The sequence below is a fragment of the Alligator sinensis genome, unplaced genomic scaffold (assembly GCF_000455745.1).
Source record: "Alligator sinensis unplaced genomic scaffold, ASM45574v1 scaffold720_1, whole genome shotgun sequence".
Classification (NCBI taxonomy): Eukaryota; Metazoa; Chordata; order Crocodylia; family Alligatoridae; genus Alligator; species Alligator sinensis.
The window spans coordinates 2,360,724-2,385,101 of record NW_005842026.1 but is presented as its reverse complement, the minus strand read 5'-3'; the positions used below and the strand labels follow the sequence as shown (position 1 = coordinate 2,385,101).

General features: G+C 40.3%; 1 protein-coding gene across 1 annotated transcript; it reads left to right on the top strand.

Moving 5' to 3' along the window:
• The first annotated feature begins 699 nt into the window (after window positions 1-699).
• Window positions 700-24,378, top strand: COCH (cochlin). Its single transcript, XM_025202480.1, has 10 exons — window positions 700-2,621; window positions 2,979-3,135; window positions 10,651-10,784; window positions 11,810-11,872; window positions 13,796-13,840; window positions 13,929-14,076; window positions 17,877-17,980; window positions 18,814-19,040; window positions 20,383-20,899; window positions 22,260-24,378. Exons 1-10 carry the CDS (start codon window positions 2,507-2,509, stop codon window positions 22,433-22,435), a joined length of 1,686 nt encoding a protein of 561 aa, XP_025058265.1. The 5' UTR covers window positions 700-2,506; the 3' UTR covers window positions 22,436-24,378.

The window sequence follows — 24,378 nt, the reverse complement described above, 5'->3', positions numbered from 1 at the left end:
ATGTGCCTCCGAGAGGCAGGGGAGTCGGGGTAACGCAGCTGCGACTGAAAACCCTGAAAAGGAGCCTGTGTGTGAAGGAAACGTCCTCACATGGAAAGAAAGAAAGAAAAAACAAACAAAAAAAACCCCGCTCTCTATTGCTAATATACTTTTCCTTTAGTATTAGGCTAAATGTCGCCTCGGGGGAAAAACTGTCATTTTTTTAACTTCCACTTAATCTTGTTTAACAAAAAAGGACAGAGATTCCTTTATATCATTAAAAAAATCCACTTGTGCTTAAAGCTTAGCTTCATTCATAGTATCATAGTACTTAGGGTCGAATGGACCTAAACAGAGCATCAGGTCCGACACCCTGCCCGGTGCCGGGATCATATCACCCCAGCCAAATATCTGTCCAGCCTCCTCTTGAAGCCCCCAAGGTGGGAGAGAGCACCACCTCACTTGGGAGCAATGATCTTAGCAATGATTCAGGTGCAATGATCCTTACTGCTCTCTTTCATGCGCATGCTATGATCTTTCTGAACCTTAATGTCTTGCCGCGGGAGCTCTGAATTCAAGTATTACTCACAGCAAGTGTTACCCAGAACCTAGCAGCACACCTGAGTGGTTTGCCTTCCTCTTCCAGAGAGTTTTTATTATTTACTGCTAAGTGCTGGCAATGTGCTTCTTCTGGACAGACAGGCACCTGGCCTAAAAATCTTAGCTAGATGAGAGTTGAAGTAGAGGAGAGGATTCGCTTAATTTTTCCCCCATAAATAATCGGACAAAAAAAATCCCTTGCGTCTTTGGAGGTTCTCGCTTCCCACCCACCTTATTTTAAGCATTGCATATTGTATAGGCTTACCTTTCAAACGATGGCCAGACACTTTCGGGCAGAAGGAGCCCTGCAGTTGAGGTGTACACAACTACCGTGATTTAAGCAGCCAGGTTTGGTCACAGGGATCCAGAAGGGCCTCACGATATCCTGTTCAAAGCGCCTCTGATGTTCTTTAAAATAAGGCGTCTAATGTCAAACGCACGGAAAACCTCTAGGATGAGCCAGGTATCCAGGTTGTAGCCGTATTGCTCTAGAGGAAAAAGCAATCTGGGCTCATGGTAGAGGCCATATCTTGTATTAGACCAGTAAGATTTTTGCCAAAAAAAAAAAAAAAAAAAAATCTTTAATTGCAAGCTTTCGGGCACAAACTTATTCAGGGTGAACCATGGATTTTGGCGTCTTACTGCTTTATGAAAGGTTTCTAGTTGGCCTGAAAACATTTGGGTATGCTGATGAAAAAGTGCTTATAACGATTCAAGGATAAAACGGCTTTGAAGACTAGCATTGCACGTGTGCTTACCTGCGAGGATGTTTAAGTTTGTGAAACGTTTTTGGCACTTAGGCTATTTTTCTCATTGGTAACATCTGCGGCTTATAAACTGGATAGGAAAAAAAAAAAAAAAAAAAGCCGGGGCGAAGTTGTCAGCGGTTATTTCCAAGACAAGAGGCTGGTGTGATGCCATGAGCCTGCTTGTGACTTCTGGCCCTAAGGTCTTGACTCCCATGTGTATGACGTGCTCGTGCCGATAGGAAAAGGTGTCTGCATTTCAGGAAGAAGAAAAAAGAGATGCCAGAGGTCCCAGCGGCGAGGATGTGGCTTCTCAGGCGCCCTCCGTGCTGCTCTTGCAGCTCAGGGCTTTCTGGTGCCTTCCTCACCGGGACAGGGGCAGGGGCAGGGCCCGCGCCTGCCCTCACCGCCTGGGCGCCGCGGGCAGCCGGTCAGGTGCAGACATCGGCATCGCAGGGCCGAGGCTGAGCTCGGGCTGTCTCTGCCGCCGGGGACGTTCAGTCCGGTGCAGGAAGCGAAGTGCGGCTGCTGAACTTATCAGCGGCCGCTGCTTGGTGCGGCGGTGAGATGCTGGGGGCGGCACGGGCAGCCAGCTGCAACGTCCCGGGAGCTGGAGAAGAGCAGCAGGAAGCGCCGTGGTCGTGCAGAAAGGGCTGGAGCATTGCAGGGAGCCACGACACCCGGGCTTGCCCAGCCGGGCTCTGACTCGGCCCCTCCGCTTTAGCGGCCCCGGCAGAGTTGGCCCCCGGGCGGGCACCGCGGTTGCTCTCGACCCCTTTAGGCAGCTTGTCTCTGCACGGGCCTCGCACACCGCTGCCCGGGAACCGGGCGCTCTCCTTCCGCCAAGCAGGCGATAAGCCGGAGCGAGCAGCAGCAAGAGCCGCCCGGAGCCTTTCAGCAGGGCGCGGCGCCCGCCTCCCGGCGGCTCCTGGAAATCCCAGCCGCAGCCCGAGTCTTCGCCTTTCCGAGCTACTTTCATCGGGCTGCCCCACGGCTTCGTTTCTCTCAGGCTCTTTGTTACCGAAGGAGGGCATTAGCTCTGAGCAGCTGATTAAAAGCAGTTTCGCTTCGTTGCACTACCGCTTCGTGCTCTCGGCCCGGCAGTAGATGAATGCGAGTGGCCAGGAACTTGGTGCTACGGCAATAACCGATGGAAATCACTGCTCCTCGGGAAGCCCGAGATGGAAATCTCGCCTCCCTGCACGGGTCTCAGTGGGATTTCCTCCCAAGGCAGGGGATGGACTGCTGTGAGCTTTGTGGGCTGGAGGCTGTCAGGGCTGGCCATCTCAGCCTTCAGTATGTTTCTTTGAGGGGCCCAGGTGTCTTCTGCAGCCTTCCTCTTGCTCTTATGCCCTGGCAATATTAACAGTTACCGATGTTTTGAACTGCCAAGACCAAGGCTTTCTGTTGTGCCCTGTTCTCTTTGCTGCTCCGTCCTTTCCCCCAAATGTCTCAATTCTTTTCATAACTGATGAAACAAGGGTTTAAAAGATTTCCTGTGTTCTTTAAGCAGGGAGGAGAACTGCAGTACAAGGCAAGCTAATAAGCTTTAATGTCAAAATCAAATGAGTGCTTGCCCCTGATTTACAGCAGGCAGATTTGAGAATTGTCTTCCCAACTCCTCAGGTTGCTGATTTCTCTTTTTCTCTTTAGCCTTCACAGCCATCACATGCTTTACAAGAGGACTTGACCTCAGGAAGGAGAGGGAAGATGTCCTCTGCCCAGCAAATTGTCCCCTATGGCAGTTCCATGTCTATGGAAATGGTGTTTATGCCTCCCTTTCTAGCATCTGTGGAGCGGCCATTCACAGGTAAGACAGATGACTAGAAAATATTTCTTGAAAAACTTGTTCTTCCACAGGTGCTAAAGCCTAGATCCTACCAAACTGTGGGTTGGTAGGAGAAGGAACCTCCTACTTACTTTAGAAGAACAAAATATAATTGAATAGGAAATTCCACACTTGCAGTCTAAGGGCCAGTCCTGTCAACATTTACTACTGAGAGTAGCATCAAGTACAGTGACATTTCATTGACTACACTGGGACCATTCCAGTGAAAGCACTGGTCTGAGTAGTAATGATTCTCACAGACCAGAACTAGTGGGATGGACATGAGACTTGGTCTCTTCCCACCCATCCCCATCTTAATAAACATTTTCTCCTCGTGTAAGCCTACAATCATTGCAAAAAATGAATTATGAGCACATCTACGTTTGTCTTCCTCTGTAGAAAAATGCCATGCATCTACTCCAGTTAAGCAATAGGAGTCAGGTGTTTTGCATCTGGTTTTCAAGGTCTAGAGCTATGCTGCTAGCAACGGATGAGTCCATTACTAAAGCAGTTTTCTGTGTTTCAAATTTGAGGTTCTCTATATTGTATAAAGGTTTGCATAGGCACAACTAAACATGTTTGTGATTGTTTTTGCTGACCAGTTTGCTTCCTTAAGGCTGCACATCTCCATCTATAAATTCCATGCATGTAAACACTCCTCACTCTATCATCTCATTAGGCATGCTACATAAATGCATTAGCAACATCAGCATCAGGAGAACAGCTCCCTTTAAAAAGAAGGGAGAGAATAACCCTCTAAAAATCTACATGCAATTAAAACAAACAATTTTTGTTTATTCTTTTAATGTGAAAGCTTCTGTATTGATAAAATCTGAACATGGGGAAGGTCTGGATGGGAAATTTACTCTCCAAACCAAGGTTGGGCAATGGTCCAGATGCTATCCTCCACCATATACTGAACACTTCTTGAAGTACTAATTTTCAGTCATTTGTGTGCACCGTAGAACTATTGTAAGAGCAATCACTCGAACCACGTAGCTCTTGAAGGATTGTTTGTCAAATACCTAACGTTGCAGATAAAAATTTTAAAAGGTAATAAAAAGAGCACGCTATAGAGACTTTTGATGCTAGCTATTAAAAGAAAGCACTTCACAAACCAAAGAAAATTAATTTTCCTCTGAAGAGTTCTTTACCTGAATTAGGAGTAGGCCCAGTTGATTGAGTTCAGATCAAATTTGAGTATTTATCTCCAATTCAAAGCTTAATTCTCCAGTGTTGCTCATGCCAAGTAGTGCTGACTCCTGCAAGTAGTCCCCTTTACTTCAGTGAATAAATACTATATGGCCCATTTAAGAGCGGCAGAAATTAGATCCAGATAATTCAATTGCAGCTTATGTAAGTTTCTGTGAAAGTTTTGGTATGCTATATTAAAAAGCTTTCTTTCCTTTTGCTATGCCAAATTATTGGCAGGATATCTTTTCCGAGGAGAAAAAAGAAAGGGGTTATATCTACCACGAGGGGAGTTAAAAAAGAATTTTCCTACAAAGATCATACCTGGCAGAAGGAACTGAAGTATAACTACTGAGCCGTAACTGATCCTTCAAAGTTCCTGAGCTGGTGCAATATTGAATTACACAACACAATATTGAAATGCACAAGTTGAAGATCTGACCCAATAGTTACTTGTTCAACTGTTACATGTTAAACATTTCTTAGCTTCTAAAGCAGGGGTGGGCAATTATTTTGGGCAGAGGGCTGCTTAATGAGTTTTGGCAAGCCATCAAGGGCTGTATGACAGGCAGCCAGGGGCAGATCAATATTAATTTTCTAAATTTTTTAGGGGTCCTGCCGGCCGGATAGATTGGCCTGGTGGGCCGCATCCGGCCCATAGGCCGCATTTTGCCCACCCCTGTTCTAAAGTCTAGTCAGAGGTCAGATGTTGAGTCTGACCTACAACTTCCTCAATTCTTATGTCACAAAAAAGTAACAGTTCTACTACATTGGCTATAAATTATCTATAGGACAGCTTACTTGCAAGGAATGTACAGATTTTCTGAGTTGCTTTGGCTATCACTAAGGGACCATTGCCAGAGACTTTGTCTGGCCAGAATGACTGGCCTTCTAGCAGAGTTAGTCAATTGGGAAGCTTTGGTTCATTGCCCGCTGCTGTCAGGCCAAATGTAGCAGGGGGGCAATGGAGGCAAAGAAAGTAGAACTTGGAGGGTAGGGAGAAGCTAGCAAGGAACCCAGCTCAGCTCAGGGCCAAAGACACCTGTGCAGATGACCACAGCAAGGCAGACCAGCAGCATGAAGATACAGCTGGGAGGAGTGCTGCTTCAGGGGAGGGAATAAGTAGATAGACTTTATGGAGTAACTGGAAACTAGGTCCCATCTTTTGGTCCCTATGCTCTAAATTCGCTCACTCAGCTGTCATCCATGACTTCAGGCTCTCAGGAACAAGTATCTTTGTCCAGGAGGTTCTACCAGAAATGCAAACTGCAATTACATGCTTAAAAATACATCTCTGAGTGAGGGGCATGTCTCTTATTGTCCAGCCCCAATTCCCTCGCAGATGTGGAAGGAAAATCTTGATTCTGTTTTCTCTCCCTGTATAACACATGTAGACTTCCTACAGACATATACAGGCATCATGTCTTATTAGCATAAAGACATGGCATGTGGGTCTGTGAGAAGTTTGCTTTTAGGCTGCAGGATTAAGTCAAAGTACATGGGGTTTTTTAAAAGTCTACATTACCAGCTCTGCTTTCCTCAATTTCTGTCTTTCCTCGCTATGGAACACTGTCCCTGGAGTTAAAGACTAATGTCTTCTTCTCTTCATGTTGACATGTTTTTTTCCCCTGTATTTTCATAGTAACATTAGTTCTGTCAATTGCATGGACAGCATTTTGGCATCGTTTTGTAATCCTTAAGCAGTTTCATCAGTCTGATTATGTTACTTTGACAGCAGTTAAGAGAACAGCCACTTGGCACCAACTCATAACATTTTCAAAAATAACTTGTGTGCATGCTAAGGGATCTGACGTGACTTTCATGGATCCCAAAGCACAAGAAAGTTTAACCAAAGTTTTGAGGCAAAATTGTTTTTGCCTTTTTTCAACCAGAGACAGTATTTTCATTTCCTACTGCTGTATTTTTCTTGCTGCTCCAGCAAGTGTTAATAGGATGGTTTAGTTTGAAACAATATTTAAAAAGCTAACTAATTCTCCCTCCCATATAAGTGTAGAATTGCTTTCCCCCAGCTGGAAGAATCTTAGTCATCTAAGTATCAGGTTTAACCTTAGATTCCTCCTTGGAAAAAAGACATTAAGAGTCTGATAGCATCAAGTTAGCCCTTCATCACTTCTAGGCTAAGTACAGACATTTGGGGGTAGTAGGGGGAGGTTAAATCAATTCAAAATGGCTGCCCAATAACAGGCAAGTCAGAATGGGAGGGTTAGCTGGGGAGTTGGGGATCCAGCAGGCTGGGAGGGATCAGGAGTCTGCCAGAGGTGGGGTGGCAGGTGTGACCCACGAAGAGCAAGGGGAGCAGGCATGACCTGCAGGTATGATGCGGGGACAGGCAAAACCCATGAGGGGCATGGGGAGCAAGCATGGCCTGTGGGTGGGGTGGGGTGGGGTCCTCCCCAGCAAACCTACAGCCCCATCCCTCCCACACCTCTCCCCACCAAGACTTTCTTGCTGAACTCCAGCAGCAGTGAACACTGATAAAAGCGGCTGCACCTGGAGCGGCTTGTGGATGGGGGCTGAGAGGGCTGGCTAGAGGGGAGACAAGGGGCCGGGGGGGCAAAAAATAGACCAGTGTGGGGAAAGGGGGGAATGAAAAGAGCAGCCCTGGGGCTGCACAGGGGAAGTGAACAGAAGTTCCATGTGGCAGTTTGACCTAAATCAAATGAGTCTGCAACTATATAGATCCAGGTTTTATCATGAAACGGTTCTGCGATTTTTAGACCAGTTTGTGTACATGGGACTTCTGTTCGGTTACAGGTTTAGACTGAGTGCCAGTCGCTGAGAAGGGGTCTGTAAGTGTAAGGTCAGCAACAGGACAAGACAAGTTTACATTGGGCAGGCATTTTGAACCCAATTTAACATCCTGAATGTCTGTACTTAGCCCTTTTAGTGGTATGATAGGCAAATTGATTTTCATGCCATTTATCTGAGGAGGAGATGAGTCTTTAAAACTCTAGTTCTGTTTGCCCAAAGGGGTTCAAGAGGCTTTGGAAAAGACCCAATTGAGAGACTTCCATTAGTTTTGCAGAGGGTACTCCTTGTGAGAACAGAGAAGTGGTTTTTGCTGTCCTTAGCCAATATTCCCCTCTTCTGCATACTATGGGGCAACAAGATGGGCCTCTTTGCATTTATTTAACTGGCAAGTGTTTTGGAATGAGAGGCACTGTGCAGATTAAACTGTACTTATTAGTAGGAGTGCAGCTGAACAAAGGAAATGGGTGAATATCTGTGGGGCATTGCTGTCAGGCAACTAGGGTCAGCAGCAAGAAACGTGGTAAAATGAAATGAAAGGGGTTCCTGGAAAATATATGAAGTTCCACTGTTACCAAAACAGCCCTTGGCATATAAGATTGGCACAGGAGTAAAGCACAGTAATTTTGTGAAAACAAGTCATTTTTAATGACAGAAACTCTATTCTTTTCTCTAGGAAAGCCATTTTTCACTGCTAAGGTCTGACACAGGCCTTCATGCAGCATGAATTTCATTATCATGAAAACAAAATTCCGAATTCATTAATAGAAAAACAGAATGATGGAAAATGTGGCTATTTTACTTAAGCACATATTATCATTGATTCAAAAATATTGGAAGTAATAACCTAGGTAAAACTAATAAAAAGAGGTAGAAGATAATTTAATAACATCATTTTAATTACATTGATTAATAAAGTATCAAGGGTGTGGGGAGAACAGTAATGATTTTATTTTCCTGATAAGCTTCTCTCTTAAAAAAAAAAATCAGTTAAAAAATGCAAATTCCCAACTTTCAGTTAATAGCAAGGAGTGTTAAAAATATCTGCAAAGAACATATACTCAAATAGATACCAATTTGGTTTATATAACATGTAAAAATATAATTAATTTTAAAAGTGTCTAAGCTAATAGGGTTTTTCTTGAATAAACAAACAGGATAAATCTCTGCTATTCTGTTTTCAGAGAAGTGATCTTCCAGTTTCAACAAAAATGAGCTTCTTTGTAAATGATTCCATGCCAATCAAAATGGAAAGTCTGTACAAAGTAGACAAGACTGGTCATCTTGTGACTAAAATAAACAAAGCATTGTCAGGAAAATTTATGATGTTGAGCCTCCAGTATGAAATGTTGAAGTGAACTGGCTGATGTTGTACAAATAAGACATTCAAACAAAGGAAATGAAAAGGAATACTAAGCCTTTGCCATGAGCTCAGTGTCTATATCAATAACACCAGTACAAACCCAAATAATTTCACCGAGATTAGAAACCAACTCTAAAATTTAACATTTGATGCAACATTTGCTGCTTCAATTTTACTTTTTGTACTAGCTACATTCTGCCATCACTAGGGCTTGAAACTTTCTGGTAATAGTTTTGACTACAGCAAACAACAAGGCAACACAATGAACAGGAGGAGAGCACCCACCCATGTTAAGTCTGGTATGTTTTTAAATAGGCTCATTTGTTATTTCCTCCAAGTTAAATCAGAACTTCTTCTTGAATCAGCAGTTTTGGTTAAAACAGGAAATCACTAGTCTGTGCCTTTCTCTTTTATTAAAGAAAACTGTAGTGCTCTAAAGTCCTATTCCTTTTGTCAACTTTAAGTTATATTCTCTTCTCCAGTAAACCTGTGTAAATCCAAAATAATTCTACTACAGGCCCCCTATCTACTTCTATTGCATATGTATGCAAGTGTCATTTTCCACATTATTTTATTTAGGAATGTCATTTTTTTAATTTCCTTATTTAATTTTGAAATGTCATATATGGAAGCAGTGGTAGAAACATCACTTAATATGTATTGAAGAACTACACTACTGCGATATATAGATGCAGATATTAGCTATGTTAGAAAATCTGTTGTAATGGGCTTGGACAGTTAGGTAGATTTTTTTTTCTCTCTACACAAGAGCTCAATTGGTCAACATTTGTGCTGGGGCAGCGTGAGGTGCAGACCCAGGGGGAGTGTAGGACTGTGGTCACAACTCTTTGCCTGTGCACCACATCCACAGTGCTTAAACTGTTGGAAACTCCACTTACAAGTGAAATAGCATAGGTGGGAAACATCTTTAACAACCATTCAAAAAGTACTTAAAAATAAAATAAAAAATCTCTTTTGCTTCCTACTAACACAAGAAGTTCCAGCCTAATGTAATTTAAAAGGGTACAGGGTGTAAAATCATATAGACCCTACTGTGGAATATTGCACTTAATTGTGCAAATAAGTTTTAAAAATAAATCATTCTGCCCATGGGCAGATCCAGGAGAGGAGTGAGATGGATGGTGAGCCATTACTTATTAACACTCTTCAATAACACCACACCAACACCATCATGAGTACTTAGTTAATTTCTTTTGTCCCACAACATTTTTATGCGCATAGAAGTTCTTGGCCTCTTTCCCCATTCCAACTGAAATTACTTGCTTCCAATCTTGTAAGATTTTCTGTTTTTTAACCGCACATGTAAAAATTTTATTTCAGAAATGGGTTGTTGTGCCATTTTAACTTGTTTCTATTTCTGTAACTCTGGGCATGTTTACATGTGCAATTAATGGGCATTTACAGACATGCTCTGGGAGGTAGGGTTGAGGGGACGCTTTAATTAAAAGTGCCCAGAGCATCATGTGCATCAGTGTTCCCGCAATGAAAAATGGTGGCGGGGTGCTTTGAACTAAAGCTGATTCGATGAGCTTATGGCATCCAGCTCAGGCATGGCATCCAGCTGCAGTTTCATAAGCAGATCAGATAATCAGCTGTGACCCCTGCCTTTCTTCCCTCTTACTTAATTAATAGAGTCTGCTCCAACACGCTGTAATTACAGTGGATCGGAGCAGCCTCCCTGCACATGAATAGGAGCCCAATGTGACCGGATACACTGTGGCTCAAAATGAGCCAGAGTAAACTAATTCCAGTGCCACCATCTACACATATATTTAAGCACCATAATTAACTACACTGCCAGATACCATTGTTTCTGAGGGACTATCTGGCAGCACAGTAAATTAGTCTACTGGAACCCCAATTGCTACACACGTATAGACAATGCAGCAAATTAATCTACTGTACAGTAAAGCTTTTCATGTAGATGTGCCCTCCCTGTATTAATTGCTTATAACTGCTCTTAAAAACTTCCCCTACTTTTCAAACTTGAAGTAATAAAAAAAAACATTTAAACCCAAAACTTTCATATTACCTTTTCCAAGGACGAGATTACTCTGTATTCATCTGAACCTTCAAAATGTCCTTGTGTAATAAAATAATTAGCTGCAATTAAAATGTCTGTCTTGTAGTAATATCATTTTCTTTTATCCTAGTGGGGTGATCACCACATCAGGAGGACCTGTAAGAGTACAGAGCCTGCCTGGGGAGGAAAATTATCCTGCTGTGTATGCCAAGGGGATCCAGTCTCAGGCACTCACTAGATGGGCTTCATCTTTCTCATTGTCCAGTAGGTGGATTGCATTTATTATTCTGTAAAACCTATTTGAAATGTTAACCAAAATCGTAATGGCCTTCAATCCCATGTCCACATAATCAAACTAAAGGCCCATGGGAATAAGAGTAGTTGATTTTCTCTCTCTTTTTTTTTTAATTGTGTGAGAAAAGTGGAGGATAAAACAAATCACTTCAACGCACTATTCTAGTTGGCCTATTCAATCTGGAGCTTCAGCTGAATTGATACAAAAAAGCAGACCTTACCCTTTGACCAGTCCACTACTCTTTCAGGTATTAAGGACTCAACAACATTCATCCTAGGGAAATGTGCTAATAAGCAGTCCTGACAAAGGCCTCTAGGAAAATTTATCTCCTTATTTTGTAAGAAACCAAATTGGTAGCTCCTAATACTGCACTGTGTTTTTTCATTTAAGGCCTTGTCTTGTTGGGTGCTCAACTCCCATAGGACTGAGCACCTTGCAGGATTAGTTCCTTAGTTAGCTGCAAAGTGATTAGGTGCCTCCTTTGGATCTCTACAGGTCACATATCTGTATAGAAACTTCTGTAAATGTTTGTAAAATAAGTGAAAAATATGTTGGGTAGCCCCTCAGCAACATTTTGGCAAAACATTATTGTCTTGTTTTCAAAGAATGTTCCAACAGAAGAAGGCATATTTGGTTTCTGGACTGGTTATTTTTACAGGAAGAGAAAGCCTCGTTATTGTTTACATAATTTATTTTCTATTAATTAGCTCATATTTGCACCTGGTATCCATTACTGACTAAAAGGTTTGAAAAATGCTGAGAATCTTCCAGTTCAAATTCCTTACTGGGAGTCAGAGGTTCCTAATACCTCTCAGGATCAGGCCATGAATTATAACTGCATATTTGTCTTAGCTCACAGGCTGGTATTCAATTAATCATAAATTGTATATATTTCAGAGTTGAAGGCATGTGGCAGAAAACTTGATTACTTTTTCAACACTGACGTAATTTAAATGCAGTCAGGTCCAACACACTTATCTTTTCAACATTATAGGGGTAAAGAGTGTAGCCCTTGCAGCTGCTGGACAACCAGTATCAACAGCGCGTCCCTCCACAGGTATGAAATATTTGTGTAACAGGATGTCTAATGGACATCTTCCAAAAGCATGAGGAAAGCACCATGATTTATGAATAGTGGACTGAAAGGCTGAGGCTCATAGGTTATGCTTATCTTTTTAATGAAGTAATGTATACGCTGTTTTCTTTATCTAAAAGTATATGGTTTACATGCAATATCAGGAAACACTTGTAATCTGTAGGGCTGATTCTGATCTCCGTTATGTTAATCTAAATTAACACCAACTAGAGTGAATTCAATTTTATACAGGTATTTTGAGAACAGATTTATAGTTAAAGAAAACAGTTCTATGCTCAGGTTGCTCATTTCCATTAAGTAATAAGGATGATAGTGAAGAAAATACTTTCCTTTTAACAGAGAGAATTTGAAAGATAGTCTGTCAGTTCAATTATTGCACTATTCAGCTGCTTGAGCCACTCCACTCAGTCTTCAGTTCAAACATCACGGGCCAATTCCTGCTTGCGTCCTTCAGAATTACTGCTTTCACACCGCCTTCTTGGGGCTCTGTCCTCCTCCTTTCACAACTATCTCTTTTGTCTCAGCTTTTAGTGAAGCTTCTATCTAGCAAAACTTTACCTCACTGGTAGCAATGCAGCTTTGAACCACATTTACTCTGTCAGAGAAATCAATTACACTGGTTTAAAATGCTTTGTTCTTGACAGATCTAAGTTGGCTGCTGCCTCTACCTGTTTTGTCATCTGGAGACCAGATTCTATTCCACCCTGGACTTGGGTATCCAAGTGCAATTCTATTCCAGCCTTCTCAAGGATTTGCAAAACAGTTAACAGAAATGGTAGTTCCTCCTTCTCCTTGCTGCTTTTTTTTGTGATTCACTCTTAAGGGTCAGATGATGGTGTATTACAAAAGTAGATTCAATATGGATTTTTAGGCACGTGAACAGGGTGGAATTAAATCTCACAGGCATCCAAATCCAGTTAGAGGCCCAATAGATGGAATAGAATCTGGTCCTAGGTGCTTGTAAATTGACTGTTTAGTATTTTGTTCTAGCATCTTTCCAGGTATTGTCTTTAGACTGAGTGATGACCTGTGGTCCTACTCTTCTTCCTCTTTAAAAATGGATACAACTTCTTTCTTTTTACTCCTTGCCCTCCAGGAGCAGCAATTTTCACCAATTTTTCTGTTTGTCCTGCAGTGAAATGCTGTTACTTCATGTTGTCATAACTTGACTTCTATATCCACAGTGGACATTCTTTGCTATAGACAATTTAAAGCAAAAATGGTACCCCCCTTTTTGCTCTTTCATTGTAAGTTGTGTGTGCTAAGAAAATAGGGTCCAATTGCAGTTAGTCCCCTACCTTCTTCCTCTATTTATACCTATCTCAGGCTCTCTCTATTTATATCCTCCTCTATTTACACCTTTCTTAATATTTTTTTAAATTTAGTTTATCATCATTTCTGTTGCTTCCTGTGAAAGATTCTTCTACATATTACTCTTTGTGTAAAGACCTTTTATTAAGTTCCTTTACAGTGAGATTGCCACAGCCCTCACATAGTTATCCAAAAAATATTATGGCTCTGGTTCTGGAGAGGAGGCTGCATTACTCACTTGCTACTCCCCAGTAGAAATAGTCTTCGCTCCAGAGTCTGTACACTAACCAAATAACTGGCTAGTTGTAGAGAGGGAACGTCAGCTACTTCATGAAAAAAGGTAGAGAAATGAACTCATTTCCTATAGTAAGAGGGAAGAAAGGCAGGGGTCACAGATGATTATCTGATCTGCTCATGAAACTGTGCAGCTGGATGCCATGCCTTAATCTGGACAGATTGCAAAATTAAAATATAACCCATACCACCTTCTTGCATTCTTTTAGCTTCAAGGCATGCCATCTTGCTATTCCATTTGTAGGTCCCTAATAATTTGTGCTGCTTCCTACATTTTAGGAAAACGACCTAAGAAACCCCTTGAGAAAAAGACTGGGAACAAAGGTAGGAATCCACATAATTAATTTGTGCGAAGCAAAATGCTAATGTTTATTTGACTTTATCTTAATCTAATTATCCTGGGTGTTCACAGACTGTAAAGCAGATATTGCTTTTCTGATTGATGGAAGCTTCAATATTGGGCAGCGTAGATTTAATTTGCAGAAGAACCTTGTTGGGAAAATATCTGTGATGCTGGGAATTGGAGCTGAAGGACCACATGTGGGAGTTATACAAGCCAGGTACCTAATTTATTTTAAGGAATATTTACAAACTGGGTGATTAATAATTAGAAACTGAAGAATATGAAAAACGATCAGCAGTAGCTTTCTTCTCAGAAATATGAAAAGCTGAGAGACATCCAACTAAAATCACTTAATTATAGGAAACTAAATAGCTTATAAGAAGAAGTTCCTAAGGCAAAATATCTTATTAATAGAATAGACTGTTGAACAAGGTATTCCTAAGGCAAAATATCTTATTAATAGAATAAAGTGTTGAACAAGGTCCCTCCCATCCACTGGTAATTCAGTAGCATCCCTGTAATAATAGGAACAATACTGAAGAATGTATTTAGCATTTTTCATCTGAGTTAACAACTAGAAAAAGGAATCAAGCCAGCAATGTTGACTGGCCCTATATCTGCATAACACAGCGAGTGGCCTGTGGACCACTTTTGGTCTGTAGACCACACATCAAAGTGACAAAACCTTTTATTTCTAAACCTCCAGATTATATACAACATGGATAATGACAGTTATAACCCCTTATAGTAGTGTTTTCATATCTATGAAGAAAGTTATCTCAGTCCAGTCCTAAATAGATAAGTATCCCATATACAAAAAGACAACTGTGGGAATATGTGATTAAAGTTTGACCTGATACTGGCTGTGCTATAGAGAATAAGATTTGGGTGTCCATGCTTTCAATCCAGGTTGATTCAGTCATATAATTCACTTTAGAATGAAAGAGAGGAAAAAGAACTCAGCAGCTGGGTCTGGGAACTCATATTCTCTCCAAATTTTTTTTAAGCAATACCATGAATTTTAATACAATACAAAAATAAAGCATCTTTGTCAAGCTACAGGTTCCAGTATGTCTAAGGATGGATTTAAAAACCACAAATCAACTCCTTGTAATCTTCCAAAAGACACCAGCTAAATCCATTTAAATAGCAATGCAGCTTCCAGCACAGTAGTGAAATCTTTTCTTAAACTTCACAGAACTACGTTTAGTTCTGTGACGATCATGATCCAAGTACTGTAGACCTGTTGTTGTGTGGTAGTAGCTTTCCAGAATGTAACAACTTTGGTATATTCGTCTGGGATATAAGTAGTAACATTTCTGCTTTTGTCTAAAAAATGGTTCTCACCTGGGGTAGTCTAGCACCCCTTCAGGAGTGCTGTTGCAGGCACCACCATCACCACTGCCAGTGCAGACAGTCCTGTGTGCAGGGCTGGGGCACATGGACATGCTCCTGCATTAGGGTTGTGCAGGGGCACCCTGACTTGAAAAAGGTTGAAAACCACTGATCTCAAATTAAAACATCTGTTGGATTAACAAGTGATTTCCCAGACACATTTCTCATCAAGAAAGCACTCTTTAAAATATGGCTCTAGTTTTTCTGTAGTAAAAAATGAGTGAGAGTTAAGATCATTTTCCAAGAGGTGCCTCAAGTCTAATGAGGTTGAAAACCATTGGTCTAACCTATTCTTAAAACTATACAAACAACCTTGTCACACAACCACCAGGCATACTGCCCCAAAATACCAAGAACACCATAAGTATTACCCTAACGCGTGGAGCAAGGGAACAAGGGCATTATCACCATCCTGCCGCTGCAAGGATGCAATTTGTTAAAATATACCTGAATCAGAATAACTCTTTGAATTGAAACACAGACAGTGCTCTATACAGGGTATAAAAGACATCAAAAAATTATCACAGAGACCCCCTCCCATACACCTACCTGTATCAAGAGCAACTCTAGTGGAATCAAAAGACTTATTTGATTATAAACCTGGGATGAGGGGAGAATCATTCCCAGAAAACAAGAATTATCAAATAAGCATTTGTTGTTTTGGGATTATAGGGTGTTGTAGCACGTTGGGGTCCCAAGGGTGGCTGTGATGCCCCCTGGTGGCTCTGTGACTATGCCCTGCTCTGCCCCTAGGGTGCCTTCCCTTCTTGCCCACCACACCTTGATGAAATACTAGTAATAATAATAGGGAGGCTGCCCACAGGCTTTCACGTGGCTCCAGTCCAACTGGTCCCTTGCTGGGTTACTCTCATCTCAGGCCCCTTACTGGGCTGCTCAGGTTGATGGGGCCCTGCATGGCACCCAAAGCTTTAGGGGCTAATTACATGACTCTAATCTTCCCCTACACCATGCCCCAAGCCTCATGGGTGTTACACTATCATTGTTCTCCTGTTGGGGCTTCAGCCTTGTCAGCCTTTGCTTTTTTACTCTCGGCTAGGCCTTCTAGGCATCAGTGGGACCTCCATATACACCCCTTATATTCCCAACCTAAACCACCAGTATAATGGTAACATAACATAAGCCCCTGGGCTATAACATAAACAGCAACACTGGAAGCAGCTCCCTGCCCTTTTAAGGGGGCAAACCTTCCTTCACCCCTTGTGCTGGCATACCTCTCAGCCTGGGCTCCTTGTGAGCACCCCGAGCCTCACTGTTCCTGCAGGCAGCAAAGTCTAGCATCCCTGGGTAGCTCTCCTGGACAGGAGCTCCTCACCTAGTCACTGGCAGGTCTAGACCAGCTTGCTAGCCCAAGCATTAGGCTTATATGCTCCTAGGGCCCTGCCCGCTTCTGGTCAGTGGGCTGCCTGCAAGTGCCTGCTAATCGCCTCATTTGCCTGGGCAACCGGCAGCTACTCTACCCTGCCTAGCTGGCAACTGTCCCTTGCTGAGCTGCTTTTATCTTAAAGGAACAGGGAGCCCCAGGCTGTCTGTTACAGGAGTTTCTAGACGTGCTCCAGGAGGGGGGGATGTTTTAATAAGAGTGGCGCTGAGAGCTGCTCTAATTAAAGGACCTGGAGAGTCATGTATCAGCTGAAGGACCACATGTGGGAGTATTAGCATCCCCTCACTGAAAAATGGTAGCAGGGGTATTTTAACTAAAGCTTGTCAAACAAGCTTTAGTCAAAGTGCCCCCCACTGCCATTTTTCAGCATGGGGACACTGACACACATGATACTGGAGTCTGTGGGAGTGTGGTAACTACCACGCTGTAATTACAGTGCGTTGGAGCAGCCTCACTCTATGTATATAGGCACCCATATACTTCAACATACTGACTAGAACAAGTGAAGGCATTTGCAGTCTTGAAGAATCAGGCTATTACTGGAAATGCAAAATGCACCCCATGGTGTTTCTTGTAACTTAAAAAATAGTTTTAGACCCTCATCTTGTATTAGGATCCTCTAGGGCAAGCTGATCCCATTCTTCAGCTATAGGGATCCATTCTAGTAGACATGATGCTGAATCAAGCTCTTGAATTAATAAAAGTAGTTCTTTTGAATTGGAAATGGTATCACCTAATTCTTACAATTGATATCATATAAGTAGTTTAAGCTTTATTCAGTCTATTGTTCACCCTAAACTGGGAGTAATTCATTAGGGTACAGAGATTTAATTTTAAATGGTCATGTTCATAGTGATATATTCATGTTTACAGTGATATAAGTAAAAATAAAATTTGTTCCCATCTAAGTATATAAAATGAAACTAAACACATTTTAAATTAAACAACCAAAACAAAATTCCACTCCTTTACTTAATGGTCCTTACTTACCCTTGCTCTAAATTTGATTTGCTGTGCTATGTTTAAAATAGTCACCAACACTGCAAAAATGATAGTCTCAAATCTTTTATTATAGTAATGGTTAATAACTTTATTAACTGTTACTGGAAAAATGGATTTCTAGATTCAGAATGAAAACAACAACCAGTTCATTTTATTATTAGTCGTGCCTGGCTTTGTTCTGTTGTTTTTTTTAACTGGTGTTTTTATTTTTCATGTAGTGAACATCCAAAAATTGAATTTTATTTGAAAAACTTTACTACTGCAAAAGATGTTTTGTTTGCCATAAAGGAAATAGGGTTCAGAGGAGGCAATTCTAATACAGGTGAGTACAAGCCCTGATCAAAGGAGAAATTACGTGCTTTTAGACCTGCTACAAAGCAATAATCTAATTATTTTACACTAATACTTACAGTGAGAACAAACTGTATCCGAACATTGTTCTGAGTGTCACTTGAAATACCACGTTAAAATGCTGACCATCAAAAATTTAGTTTTTAGAAGTTATTTTAATATGTTACCTCAAAATACAACTGAAATAGTCATTTCCAACCTTTAAATGGTAACTGAATTCTTCACTTCTAACAGCTTTGTTTCTTGAAACAAATTCATATCCTATAGGATTATAATTTCATTGTCGTAGAACAGATTACAGATTGGTTGAAGTAATCAAGAGCAGAATTTATCTCTCAATATCCATTGGAAAACATTACATTTTACAATGATCTCAGTCCTCTCCAGTTAAAAGCAAATATCATGCAGTATGATAGAAATACAGCTAATCTGGTTTATTATTTGAAGAAATGAAGACTGCTTACATTTTGTGTTTTCCCACGCAATATAGTGTGGAAAAAGCAACTCAACATAGCTCAAAAAATGTTTTAATTTATAATCCCAACAGTACCGTCGTAAGAGTTCTGCCAGTGGAAAACTGAAATTACATACAAACATCCTTTTTACCAAATGTTCTTACTTTCTCTGTATGTGGGTGACTTTTTCAGGCTGTGATGCTCCCATCTAGGTACTTTTAGTAAAAAAAATCGTTTCCTTTCTGCCTGCTATGAAAAGGTGAAATCAGACTTATTAAATTAATGTAGAAACTTAAAATCCCAGTTCCAAAATAACTTTTCTGGTTTTCTTCCTTCTCTTCAAAATTAGGAAAAGCCTTGAAGTTTACAGCTCAAAGATTCTTCTCTATGGACAATGGAGCACGCAAAGGGATTCCTAAGATCATAATAGTTTTCTTGGATGGCTGGCCCTCAGATGATTTAGAAGAAGCCGGTATAGTGGCCAGAGAATTTGGTATCAATGTATTCATTGTGTCTGTAGCAAAACCCACACCTGAAGAGCTGGGAATGGTTCAAGATATTGGCTTTGTTGACAAAGTAAGCAACATATTATTTATATTATTTAGTTTCCAATTATAGGTGTTACATATTCCAAATGACAAAATATACTGAATTCCACATGAAGGCACCCAGGTTTCTGCCACTGGACTTGTTCAAAACCAGCTAAAAGCTGACACAGCCCCACAGCTCAGAACCTAGCTCTGGCCAACCCCAGAGGCCATTGAATGGGATTCTCAAAATTAGAGTTCTCCACCTACTGCAGCAGCCTAGCCCCATCCCTCTAAGCATCTCTGTACCACCTGTTAGCAGGTATTTGTCTTCCCATTACTAAATTATATAGTGGTTATAACACTTAACTAAGATCTGGAAGACCCATGTTCAAGTGTCTAATGAATAGTTAATTTATATAAAGAGTGAAATAGCTCCACCAGGACAGAGGGAGAAAGACCCAGCCTGAAAAATCCAAGAGCGTGCTGGGCAGGGCATTCTCTGGAAATGTAGGTTTTAACTTCTGGCTATCTTAGGATGTGCCGGGCACAGCTGGTTTCCTTAAGGTTCCAGCTCTGTTCAGACATTATATAGGGAGCCTGGGCCCATAACTTAGGGCTGAGTCAGCTACCATCAGAAGCCACGTCCAGACGAGCACGGCTGTGCGGTATGTGGTGCTGCAGACACATCCAGGAGAGAGGCACTGTATTATTAAGGAAGTGGTCCTAGATTTCTACTAGACTGATGACTAAATACCAGGAATTAGACATCTGACTGTGTGTTGTATCCGCAATTCATGGTCCATACAGGACGGTGTTGTAAAATTAGAAGCTGTCACCAAAAACTATACATTTACATTTTAAAGCTAAAATAGAACTCTCAATGCTTTAGATTAATTAGCCCTTTCATTTAATATTTGAATAATGCAGTTAGAAATTCCAGCTTTTATCCTTTACATTTATGTGAATATTGCAAAAATACCTACCTTAGAACCCATAGGAACAATGGGGCAGGGTTGGAATTTGACATGAAAGGTATGTCTATACTTAGTTCCACCGCCAGATCCACAACTTCAGCCCAAATTTGCCAGACAGCCTTATCACAAACCTCTTAGCTCAGACTATGCTGCCCCCAATCTTCCCCTGGTCTGGCTCTACCTTGCAGTGTTTTCAATAATTACTAGAGCACCGTGAATCTATCCTTAAAGCTTAATTTTGGGTGAGGAGGAGTGCACAGGTTCAGTCAACTCCAGCTGGGTTTCTTGATACACCTCTTTTCTGAAAAATATCAGAGTCCAAATACTTGCCATGCTTTGAAATAAAACATTTACATATGTTTTTTGATAGTGCATTCACCAGAAGGCTCTTTTTTGTTTTGCTTTGCTAAACAGGCTGTCTGTCGAAACAATGGCTTCTTCTCTTACCAAATACCCACCTGGTTTGGTACTACTAAATATGTAAAACCCCTTGCGCAGAAGTTGTGCACTCATGAGCAAATGTTGTGCAGCAAGACCTGCTATAATTCTATCAACATAGCTTTTTTGATAGATGGCTCTAGTAGTGTTGGAGACAGCAACTTCGCCCTTATGCTTGAATTCATCAGTAATGTTGCTAAAGCCTTTGAGATCTCCGACATTGGCTCCAGAATTGCAGCTGTGCAGTTTACCTACGATCAACGTAGCGAATTCATTTTCAGTGACTACACCACAAAAGAAAAGGTTCTCACTGCAATCCGGAACATACGTTACATGAGTGGTGGTACTGCTACTGGGGAGGCCATTTCTTTCACAAACAAAAATGTATTTGAACCAGTGAAGAATGGACCCAACAAAAATTTCCTTGTTATTTTGACTGATGGTCAGTCTTATGATGATGTAAGAGGGCCTGCAGCCGCTGCACACAAAGCAGGTAAATGATACACCTATGGAAATAAAGCTACCTCTCTAGCATCTTTTCTTGCAGAGATTTCACCCTAATTTGTGACTATTAATGCTCATTTTACCACAGAAAGTTACTTGGGTATTGTTGCACCTTTTGTTCAAACAATTAGTCCAGATTTTTGGAGCCCTGAAAGGTTGTTTGTATGAGGATGAGAAACCAGAGATACGAGTCACATATAATCTGGGTATAATTGTATTAATTCACAAAAATGTGCGTGTGAGCTCTCATGTCCATAAACGTGGGAATAGCAAACAGTAGCAGGCTATTTCCTTGCTTGAAAATCTCCAGCTTTGTAACTCTTGAAAGTGCTGGTCTCAAGAAGTTCTGTCTTGATGCTTCATCTCAGGGCTGTTTACTACAGGAAGGAATTCAATTGTTCCTTCTCTTGGGCCTAAAAACGCATGTGGCATATCCCACTGGTTTTAACAGGGTCTGTGATTTTTGTTTTAGATTCAAGACTCACTCAACGGCAATTATTAGCACCTTTCAGCATAATATTTAAACTGTATATTCCAAATTAGAAAGATGAATTTGACCAGTAGAAGTCACAGAATTTAAGACTAGAGCTGATGTTTCCTGGTTCCTAGCTCAACACATACTGAATACTAGATAATCCTGCCCATTTAAAATATATATATATATGACTCTTCTAAAGAGAATTACCTGATTCAGTCAAAATTGTATGAACCAACTATCCTATTTGCAAACTGGAAAGATTTCAAACTCATGTCATCGGAACTTCATCTGATAAAAACATTTTATGTTTTCCTATTAGTTGCTCTTTAGATCTTTCCTTCTTTCATTACTGACAATTGAAACATTTTGTAATTTAACTTATATAAGCTAATCAATTTATTTCAAATAAAAAAATCTAAAAGATCATGATAAACTCCAGTTAGAAGATTATCTGTTCTTAAATTTGAGCTGATCATCATTATCATCATCATTCATTAAGGAGAACAATTAGTGCTTTTGGCCAAAAATGTTCTTGAGCTGCTGTCACTTGAACACAGTAGTGATTCAATGTTATTTTCCATAAAATCTTTTGACAAGCCAATTAATCCAACAGGTTGGATTCCTATTCCTGATGTGCAATCACACTACTTAATTGTGTCACTACTGTCTTCATGTACAGCATTGTATAAAAATACCCTTATAGGTTACCCCATGGTTTCACCAGGCTTCTTACTGAAAGCAGGCATTCAGGGCCTGATGCTGCTACTTCTGCTACTCTGGTGCTCAATGATGAAAGTCACATCTATGAAAGTTATTTTCTTTTTAGTTACAAGTATCTCAGGTTTACAAATTGTCTCTTACTCTGTTCTAGGTATTACAGTTTTCTCCATTGGTATTGCTTGGGCACCACTGGATGATCTGAAAGCCATGGCCTCTGAACCAAGAGATACTCATACTTTCTTCACAAGAGAGTTTACAGGATTGGAGCAGATTGTTACTGATGTTACTAGAGGCATTTGTAGAGATTTCTTGGACTCTAATCAGTAAAGGAGAACCTGTTGGATATTACTACTTCAAAACTAAATCAGGAAAGCTGAGAATCTCTCTCTCAAGTGCAACTTTTCCATTCTTTTAATATGCAATCATAATGTGTTTGAATAAGTTGCAAAGGCTGCCTTCTGCTTTCTGTATTCAAACAAGGCTTCCATTTAACAAGTTGTGTTTAATTAAGGATTGCAGAATTTGGCCAAAGGTTACCATTTTAAATATATATTTAACATCCCAGAATTTAAATTTAAAGTTATGCATATGTTACACTTACAAGATATCAGCTGTATAAAGAAATAGAAAATAACTTAGTTCTCACATTAATGTACTGTCATTTACCAGATGTCACCTCATAAATGAAAATTACTTTAAACATATAACACAACAACTTTTATAGGATCTATACAAATTAAGATACTACATTTATTCCAGGAGGCTCTGTTAGTATTGTATTGAAAGGGCTAGCCTGGGAATGTGTTGTTTTCACAGAAATATTTTCATTAACAGGTGTACAACAGCAAATATTACCTTGAAACTTAGCATTTGAGTCAGTTCTGATTGATCCAAACAAACCTGGGAGTGGCAGACTTTACATACATAGGTTGTCTCTGGAATGAATGACAATTAATTCAAATTAGCTTCCATTTTCCTGGGAAAAATATTATGTCAAGATACTTCACAGGTACTTAAAATGGGACAATGGATTTGCACTTCCATGGAATCCCAGAATAAAAGAGTTTATCCACGGAGAAATTTGACCTCCGTTTTACCCATCATGTAGTTTCTAACGTGATATGTGTCAGATCTTTGAGGCCTTATCACCTTGGCAAAATGTCTTCCAACTGCTATTGAATTCAATTCTTAAATTTCTAGTAAATTCAAAAGGTCTGATTTTTCTTCTCTACCTTGCTTGTTGGACAGTCATTTAAATATGGGTTGAAAATGCTAGAATGTTTAGTAGTGTTTATGCTGACTTTTTTAGAGGTGTCAATGAGGTAAAGTTCAAGGCACAGAACTAGGGCCAAAGCAATTACATTCACCCTTCAAATGGGAGCTGAGGACATTAAGACTGAAAATCAAAAGTAGCTCAGATGACCAGCTTTAATTTGCCTACAGCAGTTTACCAAAGCCAATAGAGAGGACTGTAAGTAGGAAGAGAGAGAGAGAGAGAGAGGGAGAGATAGGGCATGATGACCAGCAAATGATTACTTTTGCAGCAGCTGTTTGATACCAGTTATAACATCTTTAAGCCCTTACTAGTGTGGGTTGTTAAACATGAAAATAGTTCTTGAACATCTCTTCCATTTGCTTACACCTATAAATGTACACATGTCTTTGAGATTAAAATTAGCAATTCACTGCAAGAGGTGTTCAGACATCTGAAACTAACAGTACATTTTGATTGAAGTATTTTCGGATAACCCAGTGTATTTCAGGTAAGATTCTGTTAACAAAACAGCACTTTCCTGTTTAAATATCAGTCTGGGGTTTCTTTCATTTCTTTCAGTTTGTGCTATTGGTTGTAAAATTCTAACTAGATATGAATGGTACAGAAGGGATGATATTTATCAGGCTTTTTGTAGTGTATTTTTTTTAATAACTTATGACTGGCAATATATTACACTAAACATGAATGGCAAGGATGCCTTGTATTTTTCTATGATTGTTATCCTTAATTTTATGTGTGTTTTTAGATGTGGTTTTCAGCTATTGCTGTAAGAATCAGCCACGTATTCAGAGACAATATCAACATTGTGCAGACTATAAAAGTTTTGCCCACTTAGCTTTAACTTTTTTATATGAAAATACACATATTGCAAGTACATTTTTAGACTGGGACAGCAGATACGTATTACTATTCTGTAATGCAAAATCATTCTGTGATGAGATAAACCTCCTGTAATACAGATCAGATATGCCAATAAAGCAAACAACATAAAGAA